Source organism: Brugia malayi, assembly GCF_000002995.4.
Source record: "Brugia malayi strain FR3 genome assembly, contig: Bm_v4_ChrX_scaffold_001, whole genome shotgun sequence".
Taxonomy (NCBI): Eukaryota; Metazoa; Nematoda; class Chromadorea; order Rhabditida; family Onchocercidae; genus Brugia; species Brugia malayi.
Window position 1 is genome coordinate 23,968,431 of NW_025062479.1, and position 25,943 is coordinate 23,994,373.

The 25,943-nt window shown below is 18.2% G+C and overlaps 2 protein-coding genes across 2 annotated transcripts; both read right to left on the reverse strand.

The window, feature by feature from the left end:
• Window positions 1–12,781: 12,781 nt before the first annotated feature.
• Bm18078 (Uncharacterized protein) lies at window positions 12,782–14,038 on the reverse strand (the record flags this gene model as incomplete). The annotated part of the gene is made up of 4 exons (XM_043075946.1): window positions 12,782–12,937; window positions 13,452–13,514; window positions 13,640–13,738; window positions 14,036–14,038. 4 exons carry the CDS (start codon window positions 14,036–14,038, stop codon window positions 12,782–12,784), a joined length of 321 nt encoding a protein of 106 aa, XP_042931880.1.
• Window positions 14,039–22,908: 8,870 nt separating this feature from the next.
• Window positions 22,909–24,898, reverse strand: Bm18079 (Uncharacterized protein; the record flags this gene model as incomplete). Its single annotated transcript, XM_043075947.1, has 3 exons — window positions 22,909–23,243; window positions 24,018–24,524; window positions 24,811–24,898. 3 exons carry the CDS (start codon window positions 24,896–24,898, stop codon window positions 22,909–22,911), a joined length of 930 nt encoding a protein of 309 aa, XP_042931881.1.
• Between the last annotated feature and the right edge of the window lie 1,045 nt (window positions 24,899–25,943).

The window sequence follows — 25,943 nt, forward strand, 5'->3', positions numbered from 1 at the left end:
ACTTGAAAATTGCCAATCAAACTGACACCAAATGCTGAGAAATATCCAAACCATAAGTATATGGTACTATAGTTTCGCCAATTTCCATTTTTCTGTAAAGTAAAAGCAATTCAAAGAATTCATATTCAGGAAAAAGGAAAATAAAATTTAATTTTTTTTTTTTTTTTTCACTGATCGTTGAAGCATTTATAAATTTATCAGTTATTATTTGTAAAAAGTAAGTTTAATAAGTTTAAAAGTAAGTTTAAAACTCAAAAATAGAATATTTACATTTAGAACTACCAAAAAAAATATTTGCTATTTAAAATCATAATTACTCTCATCAAAAATTTCAAATCTTACAATTTCAGAACTTTTTTTTTAAAAAATTTTTCTGGATGGAATATTAAATCATTCATTTTTAAAAAACTTAAATAAAAAATGCTCTATGATATGCGATAGATTAAGCTTAAATGATTTTATGGATGAAAAAAAAAAAAAAAAAAAAGGAAAAAAGAAGAAAATCAAATAAAAATTTGTTGAAATAATCATCATAATCATAATATTAAATAAAACATATCAAATAATCAAAAATTTGTTAGAAAAAAAAAAAAACGATAAAAAAAAAATTAAATTTTTTAATTATGCACGTCTATTAAGATTTAATGCATTATTTAAATTTATAAATTTTTAAATTATTAAAATGCACATTTATTAAAATTTAATGCATTATTTAAATTATTGAAATTCACACTTATAAGAATTTAATATATTATTTTATTTTAAATTTTTAAATTATTAAAATGCACATTTATTAAAATTTAATGCATTATTTAAATTATTGAAATTCACACTTATAAGAATTTAATATATTATTTTAATTTATAAATTTTTAAATTATTAAAATGCACATTTATTAAATTTAATGCATTATTTAAATTATTGAATTACACTTATAAAATTTAATATATTATTTAAATTTATAAATTTTTAAATTATTAAAATGCACATTTATTAAAATTTAATGCATTATTTAAATTTATAAATTTTTAAATTATTGAAAAAATATCATTTCATTTTCTAACAAAAAAAAAAAATATTTCATTGCTAAAATACAAACCTGTTTTAAATGATGCCAATAAAATTCAATAAGTTGTCGATGTCTTAAATATGCAGTTATTGTAACTGAAAAATTAAAATTAAATTTTCTTAATTAAAAAATGAAAATAATTAGCTTTTAGAACTTTTTAAAATTTCTGTTTTTTTTTTCAAATAAATTTAACATTTGTAAAAAGATTTTGCAAATTTTAATGTAAATATGAAATTTAGTTTGTGTAAAAATTTAAATGAGAAATGAAAGCATTTATGCAATTTAAACTTAATTAAATATATTTAAAATTGATGAATAATTTTTTTTTTAAATTTTAGTACATAAAAAGAAAGAATGAAAAAAGCAAATATTAAAGTATTTATTCATTTGATTAAAATTAATCAAAATTTTTGATAAAGTAATGGGACAAAAAAAAAAAAAAAAAAAAAAAAAAGTAAATAATAAAATTGAAATAAAACTTGCAAAAAACAGCAGATAAATTAAGAAGTTGCCCAAAAATACAACTTTCTGGCGGTAATGTACCACTGTCACTAAAATTGAAATTTTTTTTGTTTGCAATAAAAATTTAACAAAAATTGATTAAAATTAATTGAGTACTTTTTTTTTTAAAAAAAATGAATATTTTAAATGATTAAATTAAATTTTTAAATTTAAAAATGATGCAATATTTTGCTGATAAAAATTTTAAAATTTAATTTTAAATAATGATTTAAATGAGTTGAAGAGAAATTTAAATCGTTGATTATATTTGATACAAAATTATCAATTTTAACATTAGATTAATTTATGAATTAGAATGTCTTTTTCAAATTAAAACAAATCACAAAATTGTTCATTTGTTGAATTAAATTTTTATTGATAAATGATAATTCAAATTATTAGTAATTGATGATAATTTTGATTCATAAATGATTAGAATGCAAAAAAAAAAAAAAAAAAAAAAAGTAAAACTAAAATTTTTGGTATTCAATTCTTAAACTTTTTTTTTTGTTTTTACGATTCATAAATATGTCAAATATTTGTTTGTATTATGTAAACTTAAAAAAAAAAATAAAATATTTTGTAAACATACTCTATCATATTGCTAAGTAAATTGTTTTCATTTCTTTCATTCCACAAATAATTACGCTTAATTGATTATTGTATGAATTAATTCATTATTTATATGAATTAATTCATTATTGTATGAATTAATTGATTATTGTATGAAATAATTGATTATTATATGAATTAATTGATTATTATATTAATTAATTATTGTATCAATTGATTACTGTATGAATTAATTGATTATTGTATGAAATAATTGATAATTATATTGAGTGATTATTGTATGAATTAATTAATTATTATTATTAAATTGATTATTGTATGAATTAATTGATTATGATATTAATTAATTATTGTATCAATTGATTACTGTATGAATTAATTGGTCATTGTATGAAATAATTGATAATTATATTGATTGATTATTGTATGAATTAATTAATTATTGTATTAATTGATTATTATATTAATTGATTATTGTATGAATTAATTGATTATTGTATGAAATAATTGATTACTGTATGAATTAATTTATTATTATATTAATTAATATTAATTAAGTATCAATTGATTACTGTATGAATTAATTGATTATTGTATTAATTAATACAATTATTATTATATTAGTTACTTATACAAAAGTTATGATTCTTATATGAATAGAGACAAATGAAATTTATAAATTTTCGAAAAAAAAAATAAATTTTTTTTTTCAAATTCATTTTAAGTGATTCGATTCTAAAACAAAATACATTGATTTCAATTGAAAATGATGTTTAGTGTTAAAATATATTTGAATTAAATAATTTTTACCTAATATATGGCCAAAATGCTGTGATATGCTTTTCTGATAAGGCTATACAATACCTGCAAAATTAATATTAATAATAATAATTAAATATTTGCTTAAATATAAACTACGAATATAATTTATCAATATTTTATCAGATATCAGTGTAAAATTATTTTTAATTTCATAAATAAATTATTCAAAAATGATAATTAAATATTTGCTTAAATATAAACTACGAATATAATTTATCAATATTTTATCAGATATCAGTATAAAATATTTTTAATTTCATAAGTAAAATATTCTACTCTAATTTATCTGTCTTTTTTATATAACATTTTTACTATTAATAAGTATTTTTTAGCATTTCGAAAAATTCTATCCCAAAATTCTATAATTAACCTAGAATTAGGAAGCTTACAGTAGTTTTGATATTTTAAAATTCTCACAAAATAAATGAAATAAAAATTAAATAATGCAGTTAAGGACAAAAGTAGTAATACTTATTATAATTTAGTAATACTTCAATATAACCCCAATTAATACAAAATATTGTGATTTATATTAAAATTGTATTCTAACCTTAAATCATTCCTGAAATTAAAATTTGCTAAAAATATTATGAACGAATAATTTTTTTTTTAATTTATGAATTTTAATCAAACATTAATAAATAATCAAATAATAACTTACGAAACAATAAAAGCAGAAAAGCTAAAGATAGATGTAAATAATGGAATAATCCAAACTTTTTTTAGTACCATTCTACCTTCTGCTTCATTTCTTTTTTTTTTTTTTTTTTTAAATTTCAAATTGAATTTATATTAATTTCTTCTCGTCTAAAATAAAATCTGAAAAGAAATTAATCCACCATAAACAAATAGCACAATGATTAATGATTAGATCAATTTATTGAAAAAAAAAAAAAAAAAAAATAAATAAATAAAATGAAAATGGACAAAAAAGAATGAAAGTAAAATAGGTCAATTTTCAGAATTAAAATAAATAAATAAACAAATAAATAATTAAATAATATATATATGTGCATTTTATTATTACTTACCAAATTAAAAATTTAACTAAAATTAAATTTTTTTTTTTTATAAAAATTTAACAAAAATTTAACAAAGACAAAATTATTTGAAAGCAATTAATTATTAGATATTAACTGAAAGCTAGGAAATGAAATTTGTTAAAACAATTTTGTTTGAATAATTTTTCCTATAATTAAATTAGTAACTTTTATTTTATTTTATGTTTTTTTATAATTTACTTTTTACTTCCAAACAATGATTACTTTTTTTAATTTATACAATGATAAAACATTTAAATATAATCACTTACTTATGATTCATATATATTAGAAAAAGTTAATTATTACTTTTTAAAAAATTGATTAATTCGTTTTTCAAATAAATTATTTAACTGCATCAATCAATAATGGTAATGATGAATACGAATTGAAATTTGAAATGAATTAGCTTAAAATTGGAAATTGAAATGAATAAGGTTAGGATTAAAATCAAAATTTGAAAATATGTATAACTTAGCAGTGCATTAAAACAGTTATTATCATTTTATTAATTATTATTGCGATAATAATTAGAAAATAGTAAAATAAAATTGTAAGTAAATAAATAGAAAATAGTAAAATAATACTTATCCTAATTTTCAATAATTTTAAAGTTTCATTTTCAATTTTTAAATATTAAAATAACAATTAATATTAAACTTAATTTGGTTCTTTTTTTTTTCCTTCAAACTTTTTTGAGATATTTCTGAATAAGAAATTTCACAAATGTTAAAATCTAAAATCACTAATTGTTGCAAAATTGAAATTTGCCATAATAATGTTTAGCTATTTTATTTTGTTTAAGCTTATTTATAGCTCAAAATAGGTCGAATTAAAATTGAATTTTAAAAAATGAACTTATCATATTATCAAAAATGAACTTATCATGTTATCAAAAATGAACTTATCATATCATATCATTTATGAAAAATTAAAAGAATAAAAAACAATCATTGCTGCAATGAATAAATCTTTCTGCAAGGCTAATTAATCGTCGTAAGAATGTAAATAAAAATGCTTTCTAATCATTTCTGATAATTTAATCATTCGATAAAAATTCATTCTACAATTAGTAACGAGAAAATGAAATAAGCTTATTGGACAAATATCATTTGATTAATTGAAGTTATTTCTTATCAACGAGAATATCACTGATATACTAATACTACTACTGCTACTACTACTAGTAATAATAATGGAAATAGTGATAATAATAATAATATTAGTAATGATAATAATAGTAATAATAATAATAATAATAATAATAATAATGGAAATAGTGATAACAACAATAATAATAATAATAGAACTAGTGATAACAATAATAGTAATATTGATAATAAAATAATTGAAATAGTGATGGGAAATGGTGATAATATTAATAATAAAAATAATGGAAAAAGTGATAACAATAATGTTAATAATGATAATGATAATAATAATAATAATAATATAATAATAATAATAATAATAATAATAATAATAATAATAATAATAATAATAATAATAATAATAATAATAATAATAATAATAATAATAATAATAATAATAATAATAATAATAATAATAATAATAATGGAACTGATGATAACAGTAATAATAATGGCAAAAGAGGTAACAATAATAATAATAATAGTGATAACAATAACAATAATAATGGAAATAGTGGTAACATAATAAATGTAATAATAATAATAAAGTAACTAATAACAATAAAAGTTACTAATTACTTTCAAATTTATAATTTGTAATAAAAAGTAATAAAAATTAAATTAATTAAAAATGTAATACTTCCAGCAAAGTTGTTTTTTTTTTTTTTTTTTTTTTCTATCTTTCATTTAAATTAAATAAAATTGAAATCATTGATATATGAATTAATCATTCTTATTTAATCGATAGCAAAATGTAAAATTAACAAAACAAAAAAGACATTGAATACATATTAAATGTGATTATTTCAATATTATCAACAAATGATAAAATTGTTTGTCACACATTCTTATTGAGAATAAATAGTAAATTGAAATTGAAATATTAAATTAATATTTTTTTTTTTAATTTAAACTAATTTAAATGAAAATAATTTAATAATTTTCTAACATTTGCATTATGATGAATAATTTTAAAATTGAAATAGAATAGAAGTAGGCGTCTTTTTTATTTTATTTTTTTATTATTTTAATTTTTTTTTTTTTTTTTTTTTCATTTATCATTTTTATTGATGGCTATAAAAATAGAATGAATGCTTGTTTGTTAAGTTTATCATAGCAAACTGATAAGAAAAAAGTACAATGTCGTGAAATTAATGTTAGAATACATTTTTGAAATAGATAAAACATCAAAATTTTTTATTCAAATTTAAAAAAAAATAAAAATAATTCAAATAGTTAAAAAATATCTCAAATAGTTGTTATTCATACTTGAATAGAAATTATAAAAAATGAAACTTTAACTTTTGAAATTTAATAAACAAATAATTGAAATGAATTAATTGATTGATACTTAATTATTTATTCATAATATTGTCATTTTATTATTTATTTTTTAAAATTATTTCAGCAAAACAATGAAAAAAAAAAAAAAAAAAAAGAGAAAAAATAAAATATTCCAAGTGAGAAAAATTTGCGCTTTTGATTAGTTATCAGAAATAAATTTGTAAAAAATAAAATATTTTAATTTAAATTTTTCGAAAAATTAAAATTGTAATTTTGCAAACGCAGAAATTGCATTTTATCAGTTATAACATACTTACAATATATTATTTTGTCTTGCAAAAATTGCAAAAATTTTATCATTAGCAAATTTAAAAGATCAAATTTTTTTTTTAAAGTATTATGTTTGGATGAATTGTAATATTTTAATAATGAATTTCAAATTTTAATTATGATATTTTATTTTTGCTGAATATTAGGAATTAGCAGGAATTAATTTAACAGCCATTTAACGAATAGAACGATCAGCTTAAAATTGATGTTATACATCGAAGATAATTAAAATTTGAAATTCATTAATAATTAAATTTTTGCAAATTCATTAATAATTAAATTTTTGAATACATTAATAATTAAAATCATTAATAATTAAATTTTTGAAAATCATTAATAATTAAATTTTTGAAATCATTAATAATTAAATTTTGAATTTTTGAAATACATTAATAATTAAATTTTTGAATTAAATTTTTGGAATTCATTAATAATTAAATTTTTGAAATTCATTAATAATTAAATTTTTGAAATTCATTAATAATTAAATTTTTGCAAATTTATTAATAATTAAATTTTTGGAATTCATTAATAATTAAATTTTTGAAATTCATTAATAATTAAATTTTTTGAAATACATTAATAATTAAATTTTTGAAATTCATTAATAATTAAATTTTTGCAAATTCATTAATAATTAAATTTAAATTCATTAATAATTAAATTTTTGCATTAAATTCATTAATAATTAAATTTTTAAAATTCATTAATAATTAAATTTTTGGAAATTCATTAATTCATTAATAATTAAATTTTTGCAAATTCATTAACAATTAAATTTTTGCAAATTCATTAACAATTAAATTTTTGCAAACTCATTAATAATTAAATTTTTGGAAATTCATTAAAAATTAAATTTTTGGAAATAAATGATCAAGCAAAACCAAAATGATCACTTCAAATATCTACCCCATTTGCGCTTTTGATATCGACTTATTCAGAAAAGTGCGCTCATTTTTTTTTTTTTTTTTTAAAAAAATAATTTAAATAGAATTAGCTTAATTCATTGCTCATTCAAATAATTTTAAAAACTGAAATAAAATTAGATTTTTGATATGATATGCACCAGGTAACAACCACAAATAATAAATGTTTTATAGCAAATGGTACAAAATTAAATTTTCAAAATATTAGAATGCATAAAATAAACATTTAATAAATGAAATTTTTACAAGCAAATAAACAATAAGAATCACAGGAATGCAAAATTGATATCATTAAAATTTATAAAATTATCCATCATAATTTAAATGATAATATGCTAATATCACAATTATTAAACTTTAATTTTCTGTAACAATTAGCTCAAGTATTATTTGTTAGCAAAAAATACTCATTAATAATAATAGTACAAAAAAAAAAAGAATAACTAATTTTTTAATTATTATTTTTTTTTTTTTGAAATGATATTATTGTAAATTATGATAAAATTAAAATACGGTATAAGCGATTTTTAAATTTTGTTGAAATTATGAAAAATTGAAAACACAAAAAAAAAAAAAGCAAAGAGATATAAAATATTTCATAAATAGCATATTATTCTTAATTATTGTATCAAATTTAAGAAAAAAAAAAAAAAAAAAAAAAATACGATTTTATTTTTAATTACTAATATAATATCTTTAATGAAATTTTGAAAATGAGACTTTAATTTAGAAACTAAAATTAAGAAAATTGTTCAGCATAATAATAATAATAATAAAAATAATAATAATAATAATAATAATAATAATAATAATAATAATAATAATAATAATAATAATAATAATAATAACTCAATAATGTTCACAAAATTAGTATGAAATGAAAATTTATATTTTGATAAATTTGATTAATTATTGAGAATTATTTAATGAATTGATAAATTGTAAAATTTTTTTGCAATTTTAAAAAACAATTACTACTAAAAAAAAAAAAAATTTAAAAAATTAAAAAAAAAATTACTATTTTAAAAAATTTTTGCAATTTAAAAAAAAAAAAATTAAAAAATAATTTTTGCAATTTTAAAAAAAAAATTATTTTATAAATAAAATATGCAATAAAAAATAAATGAATAAATCCTTCACATCAAATTGTTCCTTTCTTTTCCAAATTTTATTTTAAAAATTTTGATTTGACGAAATATTTTGCAGCTGGTAGCGATTCATTTGCTGAAATAATTTTATGTAAAATTATCTAAAAATAATTTTATGATTAAATTTTTTTTTTTTGGTTAATATATTAAAATTAATTAATCAAATAATAACTTAAGAGAGAAAAAAAAAGAAAAAAAACAAAATAGTAAAAATTAGGAAAAAAAAATGTGGAATTTTACTTAAAATATATTTTTTTTATTGAAATATAGTTTATTAATTTAAATTTAAATTAATTTTTAAAAAAAAAAAATATAATTAAGACATACTGGATTTTATTTTTCGTTTTTTTGTCACATTTAAACCAAGTAATTCACGTACTGTCAACGAACGATTGCAAGAATTTTTCTTTAAAATAATTGTACTTGGTGTTGTCACAGTTGTCACATCTAAATAAGATTATTATGAATTGATAATGAATGTGTCATATCAGCTTGAGAGTATTTTAATGCTGTAATATTAATTTTATAAATAAAACATAATAATTAAATTTTTTTTTTTAATTTAAAAAAAAAAAAGTTTATTAAATTAATATATAGCTAAAAAAAAAAAAAAGATATATAAAAAAAATAAAAATTAATATTAATTTAATATTTGATTTATTACTATTTAATAAAGTTAATAATTTAAAAAAAAAAAAAGTTGCTGTAATATTAATTTTATAAATAAAACATATTTACAACTAATTTTTTTTTTAATTTAAAAAAAAAAAGTTTATTAAAATTAATATATAGCTAAAAAAAAAAAAATTGATATATATTAAAATATTAATTTAATATTTGTTATTTATTACTATTTAATAAAGTTAATAATTTAAAAAAAAAAAAAAAAAGTTAAATGAGATAAAATTTTACTATAAATTGATTAATAAATGTGCCATATCAGCTTGAGAATATTTTAATGCTGTAATATTAATTGCATAAATAAAATATAATAATTAATTTTTTTTAACTTGAAAAAAAATTCATTGAAATTAATGTATATTTAAAAAAAAAAAAATAATACATTAATTATATAAATAAAGCATATTTACAAACAATTAATTTTTTTTTTAATTTGAAAATAATTTATTAAAATTAAATATATTTATAAAAAATTAATATATTATTTGTATACTGCAATATCATTTGCATAAATAAAACATATTTACAACAATTAACTTTCCAATTTAATTTAGAAATAATTTGTTAAAATTATTATATATTTAAAAAAAAAAAAATTATATATTACAATATTAAAATTTAGCATTAATTTAATATTTGTTCTTTATTAGTATTTAATAAAATTAACGATTTAATTTTTTTTTTTTAATTTAAAACTAATTTATTAAATTAATATATATTACAATATTAAAATTTAACATTAATTTAATAATTACTGTTTATTAGTATTTAATAAAGTTAACGATTTAATTTTTTTTTTTTTAATTTAAAATTAATTTATTAAAATTTAACATTAATTTAATATTTCCTGTTTATTACTATTTGATAAAGTTAACAATTTAAAAAAAAAAAATTAAAAAAGTTAAAATTTTGAAAATTTGAAAGTATAATTTATACCTGTAGAATTAGAAATACATGGTGTAATATTAACATTATCAAAATGAACCATTCCTGATTTGCTTCTTTTTAACAACATTTCATTTCCTTTTCCATTATCAAATATATTTTTTAAAATATGATTTGTTGATATGATATCATTATCATTATCATTATCGTTATCAGTTGATAATGATTTTATTGATTGATCATTATTTGTTGCAGATGTAGTTGTTGTAGTAACTGAGATTGAAATTGTTTCTGCTTCATTTAATGATGGAAAATGTATTGGTATTATTGTTTGTTGTGTTATATCAATTGTTGGTGAAATAATAGGTAATAATTTTGAATAATACATTGATGATTCATTTAATGATCTAAAAATAATAATAATAATAAATAAAAATAATATTAAAATTATTTTTTTTTTTGTATAAAAATGAAAAAAGAAAAACTTTTTTTTTTTTCATTACAATTAAAGAAGCTAAATGAGAAAGAATGAAAGAAGAAAATAATATTTAAAATTTAAATTAATTTAAAATTTAAAAATTAAAATAAACTAACATATTGCGTAATTTTTTGAGCAATTCATCACCTTTCATTATCATTACTTCTCGTTCTTTCTTTGATAATTCGGTATGTTTGTAATTTAAATGTGAAATTAATCTGTAATATATTATTTAAAAAAAAAAAGGAAATGTAATGATTAAAATGATAACAAAATAATGGAATGATGATAAAATCGATGATAATTATATCAAAAATTTAAGTGTAAAATTAAACTAAATTTATACATCGAAATAGGATGAAATATACTAAATATCAAATATTAATCGAAATGTTATACTTAAATGAAATAAATGTATTTATGCAAAAATGTAAGAAAAAGTAAAGTGATAATGAAATGATTAAAATGATAAGAAAATAATGGATCGTAATCTAATGATGAATAGAAGTGATTAAAATGATAAGCAAATAGAATAACAAAATAATAATTTTCTTGCAAAATTATGTTAGAAAAATGCTAATATGATACAAATAACAGTGATAAGAGAAAAATTTATCATATCAGTAGAATATGACAGGTCAATTATATCAGATAGATATATGAATTTTCATTTTATTTATCATTTATTTTTTATTTTATATCACATTTATTTTTATTTATCATTTAATTTTTTTTTTATCATTTATCATTTATTATCACAAATTAAATAAGTTGTTGAATTCAAAAAATGAACCTTCTTAAAGCAATTAATGCCATTACTATATAGTATTAATTATATTTAATATTTAACTCTTCATTTCTTATCACCAAATCACACAAATATACATTTATCATTATTGATAAATGCATAGATAAGTAAAAAAAAATTTAGAAAAAAAAAAAGATATTAATAAAAATTTAAAGAGTTAAATAAATTTAACAACTAATCATATATCATAATTTTTACACATCATCATTAACAATTATCACAAATTAAGATCAGTGCAATATAAAATTGAAATAATTAAAAACTCAAATAATTAACTCAAATTATTAACCAAATAATAATTATTCATTTTATTTTCAAAAAAAAAAAAAAGAGAAAAAGAAAAATGAATTTAAAATTTATTGATAAAAACATACTTTCGTTTTTCTGCATATGAATCCAAACAACCATCAATTGTACATCGATATGGATTATTAGCTCGTTTATGTTCAATTGTATGACGTGTTAACATACAACGATTTTTAAATCTTAATTAATTAAATATAATTCAATTAATAAATTAAAATAATTTCATTTAATATTTGTAATAATCATTATCAATAACAATGATAACAGTTATTTATTTATTTACTTATTATTATCATTATTAGTACTATTATTTGTTAGTTGTATGACGTGTTAACATACAACGATTTTTAAATCTTAATTAATTAAATATAATTCAATTAATAAATTAAAATAATTTCATTTAATATTTGTAATAATCATTATCAATAACAATGATAACAGTTATTTATTTATTTACTTATTATTATCATTATTAGTACTATTATTTGTTAGTTGTATGACGTGTTAACATACAACGATTTTTAAATCTTAATTAATTAAATATAATTCAATTAATAAATTAAAATAATTTCATTTAATATTTGTAATAATCATTATCAATAACAATGATAATAGTTATTTATTTACTTATTATTATCATTATTATTTTATTAATATCACTTTTTTCACTATTTTCAAAAAAAAAAAAAACAAAAACAAAATGAGTAAAATAAATAAGTAAATTTTAAATTTATTAAAAATTTATAAAACTTTTTTTTTTTTTATTTTTCCATAAAAATTTATGTGTCCACATACTTTTGTCCACATTTTTGACAAGTTAATGCCATCATTTTTTCAAAAGTTGACATTTGACGTCGACGAGTGCTGTCTGTAAGTAATGTCGGCGCAATATTTGATGAATAAACTTTTGTTTTTGTTTCATCCAATGATGTTTGCTTAAAATTAAAATAATTTATTTTTCACATTTGATAAAAAAAAAAAATCAGTTATGATATGATATCAGATAAATTCGAAAAATTTACATTTACTGAAAAATTTGAAATTTCATCCATGAAATTTTCCCATAAATTGAGCATTTTCTTGTGAATTAGTAATATCATTAATTTCTTCTTTTTCATTTTCATAATTTAAAATAGTGTGACAATATTTTGGATGACAATTATTCATCCATCTTTTGCTTCTTACAGAATTTAAATTTAAATTAATGTCAGTTGAAATCAAACTATCATCCTGAATGATTTAATTATTTACAGATATTTTAAATCAAAAAAAAAAAAAAAAAAAAATAATAAACAAAAATAGAATAGAGCAAAATCTTAGTTAATACAAGTAAAATTTACAAAAAAATAAAAACAAATTTTTTTTTTTTTTGTTGTTGTAAATTTTAATTTAGCAATTATTAATGAAATAAATTTTAAATTAAAATTAAACTAGCAAAATAATTGAGACCTCAATTGAAATTGTTTCACATGTAACAGTACTTGTTGCATTATCATTTGATACTTCCAACATCTAAAATTTAAAATTTATGAAAATCAAAAAATGCCAAAATTAATAAAAAATAATTTTCACCTATAATTGTTCCTTTATTATTATTATTATTTTTTTTTTTATTATTATTAACTTTTTTTTCAAACCTCATTTTCCAAATTTTGAAAAGTTTTAGGAGAGCATAATGATGTGTCAGAATTTGATGATGCATCATCATTCGAATTGCAACAAAAGTCAACATTTTGCTGTGGAAAAGCTGCAAAACTATTAATTTATCAAAAAAAAAAATTTTTTTTAAAAAAAAAAAAAAAAAAAAAAAACTTTTAAAACTAAAAAAGCAAAAAAATGAAGGATAAAAAAAAAATAAATAAATTAATATTAAACAATTTATAATTTAATTTATTCATTAAAAAAGAAATTATTTCTAGTATAATTAAAAAAAAAGTTATTCATTAAAATAAAATACTAAATAAAATTTAATAAAATTTTTTTAATTCAATTATTATAATTTTAATTAGAAAAAAAAAAAAAAAAAAACATACCATAAGTAACAGTTATTACTTTTTCTTTTCAACTGATGTAATACATGATTGAAAATGATCATTGATCATTTCGGATATATCTTCATTTGAATGTGAACTTTTTAAATGAATTATAAAACTAAAAAAAAAATAAAATAAAAAATTAAATAAATTTAAAAATTTTAAAGAAAAAAAAAAGGTTATTTAATTTTATATAAATTAAAAAATATATATATTAACCTTTCTAATGTAAATATATATGCATCACAAAATGAACATTTAAATGATAAAACAGATGATGATGATGAATGATGATGATGATGACCTTATATCCTGTAAATATTATCATAATATAATAATTAATTAATTTTTTTTTTTGAAAAGAAATTTCTTAAAACATTTTAAAAATTAAATTTGAATTCAATGATTGTTCATTTTGTTAAATTCAACTATTTTATATCAAATGATTTGAAGTTAAATTTTTTCCTTATTAAAATTTTCATTTGAATATTTTTAAATTAATTTAAAAAAATGTTTTTTTTTTCTTTTTCCTACTTTACAAATATTTTTCTTTTATGATAATTAATAAATGTAATAAAAATGATACATTTAGTAAAATCGGTTTAAAAATTTCCGGATTTTTCATTCCTGTAATGCATGAAGACGAAATCGGTTCTTCTCCGTGTCGCACTAATTTATTATTGCCATACTGAAATGATATTTATATAATAAAAAATATTTAAATATTTTTTTTTTTTTATTCCTTTCTTCCTGATTTATAAAATTTTTCTAAAATTATATAAAATTTTAACTCTAAATTATTAATTGAAAATATTTTGAACTTAAATAATATTCAATTTAAAATGTTATTATCACTGATTTGAATAGTTTACAATAATTTAATCTAAAAATATACCTTTCGTAGTTTCATTATCCATTTAATATCATTCCGAGGGCTAAATAAAAAAAAAAAAGAAATTAAAGTATTTTGCAAGAAAATATTAAAGTTAAATTCTAAATATTAAAGTTACCATTAAGTAATAAACAAAAAAAAAAAGTAAATGTATATTATTTATAAATAATAAAGTATTTTGCAAGAAAATATTAAAGTTAAATTTAAAATATTAAAGTTACCATTAAGTAATAAACAAAAAAAAAAGTAAATGTATATTATTTATAAATAATAAAGTATTTTGCAAGAAAATATTAAAGTTAAATTTTAAATATTAAAGTTACCATTAAGTAATAAACAAAAAAAAAGTAAATGTATATTAATTATAAATAATAACTAATTTAAATTATATAAAGTTAAAATATAAAATTTCAAAATGTTTGGCAAAAATTTGAAATATTTTGCATTTTATCAAAAATGTGAAATATTTTATAAAAATGTTAATTTAAAAAATGTTTCACAAAAATTTAAAATATTTTTACTTTGTCTTAAATGCTAGTTGATTCATTGATCATTGAATGTATCAATCATTTATATTTTATATATAAATCTGAAGAAAAGAAAATTTTTCAATGTTAAATACAAAGGAAAAAAAAAACAAAGACGGATGAAAGAGAGAGAGAGAGAGAGAGAGAGAGGGAAAGAGAAAAAGAGAGAGAGAGAGAGAAAAAAAATGAATCGCTTGAAAGAAGAATGAATGAAATTAATTTTGACAAGCTAAAATGGTCTAAAATGGAAATAATTAAATAATTAGTAACATTAGAAACTAAAAATTTCCTCTAACTAAAAAATGGAAATAATTAAATAATTAATAACATAAAAAAAAAAAAAAATGTAATTTCAGGTGATAAAATCTTTTCATATTTGTTAATTTTAAAAAATAACTAAAAATTTTGCTAAAAATTTTAGCTAATTAATTAAATTAATTTTTTATTATTAAAATTTAATTCATTTTATGCTACTAAATATTTTATCAGCTGAAATAAAATTTCAAAAATGATTACACAACAAACAAACAACTAGTAAAAGATGAATAATTTCAATGTAATTAATACAACTAAAAAATTAATGAACAAAAATTGATTAAAATTTTTTGTGATAATTTTGATATTATCATAATTGGAAAGATGTGAAATTGATTGATACAGTGATACTGATAACATGGTACTGATACTGATAACATGAACAATTATTTACAAAGAATTATAATTTTACAATGAAAATAATAAAATCACAAATTAACTAAATTTTTTTTTTTAAAAAAAAAATATATATATATAAATTTGTATCAATCTTAGTTAAAACTAATATTGGGAGTAGTTAAAATTTTATTTCGTATCTGATTACGAGTGATAAGTGGTGATAAAAAGAATGATAATGATTAGAATGGAAATTTTGCTTTTTTTTTTTTTTTGCTGAAATATTAAACTAATTTTAATGGTTGTAAACAAAAAGGAATGCTATAATAACGATATAAGTTGACAGCTCTGATAGATAAATTCTATCGGATAGAATTGGAGAAATTTAAAGTAAACTTGTTAAACTGATTATTGATAAGAAATCAATTATCAGTGTGATGATAAGTATTTCTTTCTTATTAAATGCTTGAATAACATTATTTAGAAATTTGCTTTTTTTATCAAATGATTGAAATGAAATCGATCAATCGATGGATCAATCAAATTGATTGATTTTTTGCATTGAAATTATTTATAATTTAAAACAAAAAAAAAAAAAAAAAATTCAATTTCAATTCAAAATTTATACATTTCTTTATGAAATGTACTTCGTTTTGGATTTCCGGAAAAAAAAATGTCAAAAAGTTTGTGTAAAATAGTAGCAAACGGATTGAATGATCTTTCGTTACCTTTTCGGCAAATTAAAATTTGAAAATTTTAAATGTTAGTAAACGACAATTAATTTTGATCATTTTTTTTTTTAGGATTACAATAGCAAAATTAGCATAATTAGCAACAAAATGATTATAAATTTACTTTTTTGGTCTTTCATTTAGGGTAGAATTCTGATTTCGTACATATATATAATACTATTATATTTGTTTAGATTAAAGATTAATTAATTGTCTCGCAAATGAATTAAAATTAATTAATGTTTTGGTTAATGAAATTGATCAAATTATTCTAAAAGATAAAAATTGCTGATACAATTAAATATGGAATTATTAGTGAATTATTGTTAAAAGTTAAAAATTAAAAGTTAATTATTCATAACTTAGCAATACTTTTACAGATCTTTCTGAGACAACAATAATTATCATAAGTAAAAACCTACATAGTGATCTTATATAATTATAATGATTTTGTGATCATATTTTCATGTAATTACAACGATTTTATAACCATATTTATATAAATTACAACGATTTTATAACAATATGATATAAATTACAACGATTTTATAACCATATTATATAAATTATAACGATTTTATAACAATATGATATAAATTACAACGATTTTATAACCATATTATATAAATTACAACGATTTTATAACAATATGATATAAATTACAACGATTTTATAACCATTTTATATAAATTCCAACGATTTAATAACCATACTATATAAATTATAACGATTTAATAACTATATTAAATAAATTATAACGATTTAATAATCGTAATATATAAATTATAACGAATTTAATAACCGTATTATATAAATTTCAACGATTTTATAACCATAATATATAAATTATAACGATTTAATAACTATATTATTTAAATTATAACGATTTTATAACCATAATATGTAAATTGCAATGATTTTCTGACCATCTTCTGTTAATTTATATTTATCTAAAAATAATTAGTTATGTTTTCTGAAATAATTAGTAAAAATAATTACTAATATATTATCTAAAAAAAAAAGAAAAAGAAAAATTAATTATGTATTAAGCAAAATTTCCTATTATTTTCAGCAAATCCAAAAATAAGATTAGCTAATTTAGCAGAATGATTAATTTTATTTGTACCTTTTTTCTCTTTTCCCTAAAAGCTTTATTTATTAGACTGTGCAAATTTAATATATTTAATACTTTCCATCCATTTCTGCTAAAAAGACTAACATTTCTCAACTTTCAGTATTTAAATTTCATTTCAATTCCTACAATTTTAGCATATATCAATAACTATTATCAATGATCTATTATCAATCTGTTATCAGTAACATGCATAACATTATGATATTAATATAAACGGAAAAGATAAAAATGTTATTTTCAATAAAATCAATAAAAATAGATATTATCAACAATGTAAAACAAAACAAAAAAATAACTCATATGATAATATGATAAAATAAATATCATTCATTTTTTATCATTATAACTGATAAAATCTTAATTAATTACAAAGTGTTAATGATAACAATTATCATAGAATTTTTTTTTTTTTTTTTTGTAAACTTTGCGATATTTTTTAAACAAAGAAAAAAAGAGAAAAAAATATAAAAAAAAACTGAAATTGAAAGAAAAAAGAATTGTGACAGACTTTCATTGCAAAATAATTTTTACGTTTTAATCTTCTTCGCTCTTTCTGCTTCCTTTCCATTTCGCCCCATTTCATTTATTCTCCTAATGCATCCAGCAGCGCACAAATTTACATATTCAATGCATTTACATTACAACACACACAGACACATACATACATACATTACATTACAACATACACACAGACACATACATACATACATACACATGGATACACATACATACATACACATACATACATACACATGAATACACACATACACATGCATACATACATACACATGCATACATACATACACATGAATACACACATACACATGCATACACACAGACACATACATACATAAATACACATGGACACACATACAATGCATACATACATACATACACACAGACACATACATACATACATACACATACATACATACACATGAATACACACATACACATGCATACATACATACACATACATACACATGCATACATACATACACATGAATACACACATACACATGCATACACACAGACACATACATACATAAATACACATGGATACACATACATGCATACATACACACATACACATGCATACATACATACACATGAATACACACATACACATGCATACATACATACACATACATACATACACATGCATACATACACATGGATACACACATACACAATGCACATGAATACACCGATACACATGCATACATATACACATACACATGCATACATACATACACATGAATACACACATACACATGCATACATACAAATACACAGATACACGTACATGCATACATACATACACATACATACATATACACATACACACATACATGCAAAAATACATACATGCACACATACAAACACACACACACACCTACACGCATACATATACATACATACACACATACACATACATGCACACATACATACATGGATAAAATGGGCAGACACATTTAGACAATGTATGATTAGTACATTTTAGTAAGTATTATCCGTTCATCCATTCATTCTTCCATTCTTTCATTCTTTCACTCATTCATTCATTCTTCCATTCTTCCATTCTTTCATTCATTCATTCATTCATTCATTCATTCATTCATTCATTCATTCATTCATTCATTCTTTCATTCTTTCATTCATTGCTCTAAACATTCTTAGCGACAAAATATGTAAAATGAATATAATTTGCATTGCGATAGAGAATGAAAGAGAAAGAATCGATCAAGAAATTTGCATAAATCTAAAAGTGCTTTTCCGGAAAGCTTTCAATACTATTTGATAATAAACAAATATATCTTTCAATTTTTTCCTTTGAATACAAAAATATTCGAAAAAAAAAGAATAAAATTAATACAATCACTGTTAAATAACGCAATTCTTGTTTTTCATACCGGAACTATACTATCTTCTATTCTACTTCCATACCGGAACTATAATATCTTCTATTCTACTTCCATACCGGAACTATAATATCTTCTATTCTACTTCCATACCGGAACTATAATATCTTCTATTCTACTTCCATACCGGAACTATAATATCTTCTATTCTACTTCCATACCGGAACTATAATATCTTCTATTCTACTTCCATACCGGACTATACTAACTTCTACTCTATTTCCATACCGGAACTATATTATCTTCTATCTATTTTTTGAAAACTATATACTATCCATTCAGTTCTATTCTATACTATATCAAAACTGTATCATATCAATCGTTTTTTTCTTCCGTATCGGAATTATATGCATCCATCATTTTATTCTACACCGGAACAATACTTCCTGTTATGTGTGCTTTAAAAAAATAATTTAAAAGAAAAAAAAAAACAGACAAAAATTAAAATCGAAATTAAATAAAATAAACATTTTTCCTTGACACATATCAAATCATTCGTATGAAAAAAGGAAAAATAAAAAGAAAAAATGAATGTTTTAAGCATTTTTATTTTAAAAGTTTTTCATTCTTTTTTTTTTTTTTTTTGTTTGGTTGATTTCTTTCTAAATTTGTTTGCTCTCATTTAAATGTGAATTTGTTGAATGGAAGAAAATACGGATGAAAAGAAGAATTTTTAATTAAAAAAAAAAATTGATGCAACATTTTGACAAAACAATAATTTATCAATTTATAATAACAGATGAAAGTGAGAAAAAAACAAACAACAAAATAATTTAAAGCTTATATTAATAATAAATAAACAAATATTGTAAACAATTCAGCTAAATAAACAATAAACATTTAATTGAATTTTTGATTAAAAAAAATTGATGCAACATTTTGAAAAAAAAAAACAATTTATCAATTGATAATAACAGAAGAAAGAGGAAGAAAAAAACAAACAACAAAATAATTTAAAGCTTATATTAATGTGTCGTATAAATAAACAAACATGTAAACAATTAAACTAAATAAACAATTAAGCATTTAATCAAAAAAGAAAATTATTATTTATCAAATGTGAAAGAAAAAAATTAAACCAAAATGCTAAAAATTTTTTGTTGTCATTAATTTTAATTAATAATATTTACCAATATAATTATAAAATTATTTTTATTAAATTTACAGTCTTTTTTTTTGATCTTTCTAATTAATTAATTAATTACAGAAATGACTGTACCGAGTGTTACTGATCTGATCTCATTTCAATTTATATTGCTATCAAAATATCCAATCATACATATAAAACTAATTTAAATGTTTGTACCATTAATTTTAATAATTATTAGTTACTATTGATTAAAATAATATTTAATCTAGTAATTCATTAAAATTAATTTTTAATTTTAATTTTTTTTTTTTGAAAATAATATTTCAGTATTTATCAATAATTGATAATACACAAGAAAAAAAAGAAAAAACCTTCCATTATTTCTTTCACTTTTATAATTTTTACTTTTTTATTTCTTTAGAAAAAAACGAAATTCAAAAATTAATTATTTTTTAATTTCAAAAAAAAAAAAAATTCAACTTATCCTCTTTGAAGTAATCTTTCAGGCCATACTGTAAATTGTGGATTATTAAACCATGGTACAAATGTACCATCAAAATTACTACCAAGAAAATTTGGCTTTAATGGAATTAATGGCGGCATTGCATCTAAATTATGCTTTGTGATCTTTTCAAAACCTAACAATGATTGAAGACTTTTCGGCGTTGATGAAATTCGAGTGGTAGTAGTAGTAGTTGTTATTGTTGTTGTAGTAGTAGTAATAGTAGTTGTAGTAGTAATAATAGTAGTTGTAGTAGTAATAGTAGTAGTTGTAGTAGTAAAAATAGTAGTTGTAGTAGTAGTAATTGGAATAGTATTACTAATTGTTGTTTTTGAAAAGAGAAATGAAATTGGAGTTGTAGTAGTATGTTTTGATGCTTTAGGTGATGCAAAACTTAATATTAAAATATTTGAATTATTATTGTTATTATTATTACTATTGTTATTATTTTATTATTATTATTATTATTATTATAATTAAATTCAAATTGTGTATTATTTTTGATAAAGTAAGGCGGTGATGGTGAAGTAACATGCGGTAATGTCCTGTTAACAAATGTCATTGTATCAGATATTGGTTTATGCAATTGATCAGTTGTTATCAACAATGATTTTGATTGATTAAAATTATTAAATTGATTAAATTGTTTGTGAAAATTAATTTTTGAATGAGCTGAAAAACGTTTAATTGAAAATGGTTGATATGCTTGAGTTACAGCAATAATTGATAATAAATGATTATTATCATTATTATTATTTGTTAAATTTGCTGTTACAAATAATAATGAAAAATTTTCATTTCTTTTTATCTGAAATTGTGTTAAATTTGTTTTTTATTATTATTATTATTAATTAAAGTTTCATTTTTAATTTTATATTTCTCATAAATTGTTGCTAAATTTTGTGAATTATTTTTATTTTTAATACAATTATTGATAAATTTATTTGTATTAAATAAATTTTCATTTGTATTATTTGCATGTTTTATTGAATTATTTTGTTTAAATGCTAAAATATGTTTATTCTCATTAAAAATTAATTCCTCATTTAATTTCACCGGAAATTTAATTGAAATTTTTGTTAAATTTTCATTATGCAAATTTTGCTCCATACTTAATTTATCATCTTTTAATGCTGATGCAGTAACATTAGCTTGTAAATGTTTCATTAGCATTGGATTAATAATACTTAGTAATTGTGGTAAAGCACTTATCATATCAGTGATATTTTTCATTGATAAAAATTTATGAGCAATTTGTTGCGATTGAAAATTGCCATATTTTAAATTATTTGCTAATTTAATTGGAACAAATTGTGAATTAATATATTTGTATTATACTGTGAAATACTTAAATTTATTTGTTGCATAAAATTTTCAACTTTACGAATATCATTTCTTAAACTATCAATATCTTTTCTAACTTTTAAAATTTGATTAAAATTTCCGTATTACTACGAAAAAATCGTTCTCGTACCTGTTCTGATGATAATTGCTCATCAAATTCATTTTTCTTATCACTGATAAAAACATTTGAAAATTTCCTATTTGTTTGCATTCTCTTTTGTGGCATTTGTGTTGATTTAATATTTCCCAGTTTACTAGAATCATTATCAGTAAGATCAATGATAATACGTCCAGTAGATCCATCGTACTGATATTGTTGATCTGATGATAAGATCAAATTAGATGTTTGATTAATTACTGTTGCATGATTATCATCAGTACTGTTAGCATTCATTCTAATACGAATTGCTTCATCTAAAATTATTTAATTTATTTTATTGAATTAAATATTTCGAAAAAAAAAATTTTAGATAATTTGAAAAAAAAAAATTTTTTTAAATTTTCCATTCAAATTATTTAATAAATTATTGCAAAAAATTTGAGCAATGTGAACTTTCAACATAAATTTCTGTATTATCAAACTGTGTTTTTGTTTTTGTTTTTTGTTTACTTTTTTTTTTTTTTGAAATATGAAATGAAAATTGATAAATTCAAAATTTTCAAAAAAAAAAAATTGATAATTTTATCTTATCTATTTCTGTTTATCATTTTCAGTTTATTTATTTATTACTATCATTCTACTACTGTTAACATTTTATTTAAATAAATTATTCTTTCAATGCTAAATTTTTATATCTATCATTAAATAATTTCACTGATTTATTCAAAGAATTTTTTTTTTTTAATTTAAAAAAATTTTAATTTAATTTAATTATTTGTGGAAAATATTAGCAAAAATATATTAAACAATCGAAAAAAAAATTATTAATATATTTTAATTCTAAAATTTATTAATAAATTTTTGTATGTCAAATTTATCGATTATTTTGCTGATCGATTAAGAATAAGAATTTTTTTCTTTTTTTCGATGATCAATTTAATCAACCATTAATATTTGTGTCATCAAAATATCAATTCATTGTCACTTTTCTGATTACAATAAAATATTTCAAATTTTTGAAAGGCAAAAAAAAAACAAAAAATCAAAAATGGAAATTTAAAAAAAAAAAAAAATAATAATAAACAAACCATGCGGGATAATAATGCTTGTTCCATTGATATCATCTCGAATCGTATATTGACCTGTTTTTTTGTTGTAAAATAATTCTCGATGAATAGGTCGAAGGTCACGAAATGATTTGAAACGATTTTTATAAAAAATCCTAATTGGAATTGGAAATAATTTTGCTTCACTCATCTCATCTATATTTTGTTTTTGTTGTTGATATTGTTGTTGTAGATGTTGTTGTTGCTGTTGTTGTTGTTGTTGTTGATGTTGTTGTTGTTGCTGTTGTTGTTGTTGTTGTTGTTGTTGATGTTGATGTTGTTGTTGTTGTTGTTGATGTTGATGTTTTTGTTGTTGTTGATGTTGTTGTTGTTGTTGTTGTTGTTGATGTTGATTTGTTTGCGGTAGAAGAATAACTTGATCATAAATTGGCTCAGTAAACAAATGCGCATCTATCTTCCAAGTATAATCCGAAAATGTTGCCGTATGAGGGAAAAAATATTGTCCAATTGTTAGTTGACGTTTACTAGCTGTAATTTGAATTTGTTAAAATTAATTTTTTAAATTTTGTTATATTTGCAAAAAAAATTTGAGAAAAAAAGAATAAAAAATTTGGTAATTAAAATTGCAATTGCACTTAATAATGCTTTTACTCAAAATGATATTTTTATCAATTTTTATAATTTTTAAATTATTCAAAAAAAAAAAAAATTAAACAAATTCATTTGAAATGTATAAAATATAATTTCAATTATTAAAAAAGATTTAAAAAAAGAAAAAAAAAAAACAAAAAAAAATTATTTTATTTAAACGAACCTTCCAGAACATTGCTGGCAACAATAATAATTAATATAACAAATATGGAAAATTTAATTTGTTCATAAATTTGTGAATTTGAAAACATTGAAAATTTCTGAAAGAAAAAAAAAAAAAAACTGATCTGATTTAATTAAAAGTTTGGTTTTTTTTTTTTTTTGATGATAAGAGATTGAGTTATGATTGATATCATTCTCGAAATTTAAAATAATTTCTAACAGTTATGCTCAAGATTTATTCAATTGATTTATCATAAGCATATGTGAAAGGGATTTTAATAAAAATTATCATTTAAATAAAAAAAATCATTGTATTGATCAAACTACATTTAATAAAAATTATCATATCAAAATCGCTTATCATATCAAATTTTATCTTACAAATTTAATAGCATTTAATTAAAATTATCATATCAAAATCGCTTATCATATCAAATTTTATCTTACAAATTTAATAGCATTTAATTAAAATTATCATATCAAAATCGCTTATCATATCAAATTTTATCTTACAAATTTAATAGCATTTAATTAAAATTATCATATCAAAATCGCTTATCATATCAAATTTTATCTTACAAATTTAATAACATTTAATAAAAATTATCATATCAAAATCGCTTATCATATCAAATTTTATCTCACAAATTTAATAACATTTAATAAAAATTATCATATCAAAATCGCTTATCATATCAAATTTTATCTCACAAATTTAATAACATTTAATAAAAATTATCATATCAAAATCGCTTATCATATCAAATTTTATCTTACAAATTAATAACATTTAATAAAAATTATCATATCAAAATCGCTTATCATATCAAATTTATCTCACAAATTTAATAACATTTAATAAAAATTATCATATCAAAATCGCTTATCATATCAAATTTTATCTTACAAATTTAATAGCATTTAATTAAAATTATCATATCAAAATCGCTTATCATATCAAATTTTATCTTACAAATTTAATAGCATTTAATTAAAATTATCATATCAAAATCGCTTATCATATCAAATTTTATCTCACAAATTTAATAACATTTAATAAAAATTATCATATCAAAATCGCTTATCATATCAAATTTTATCTCACAAATTTAATAACATTTAATAAAAATTATC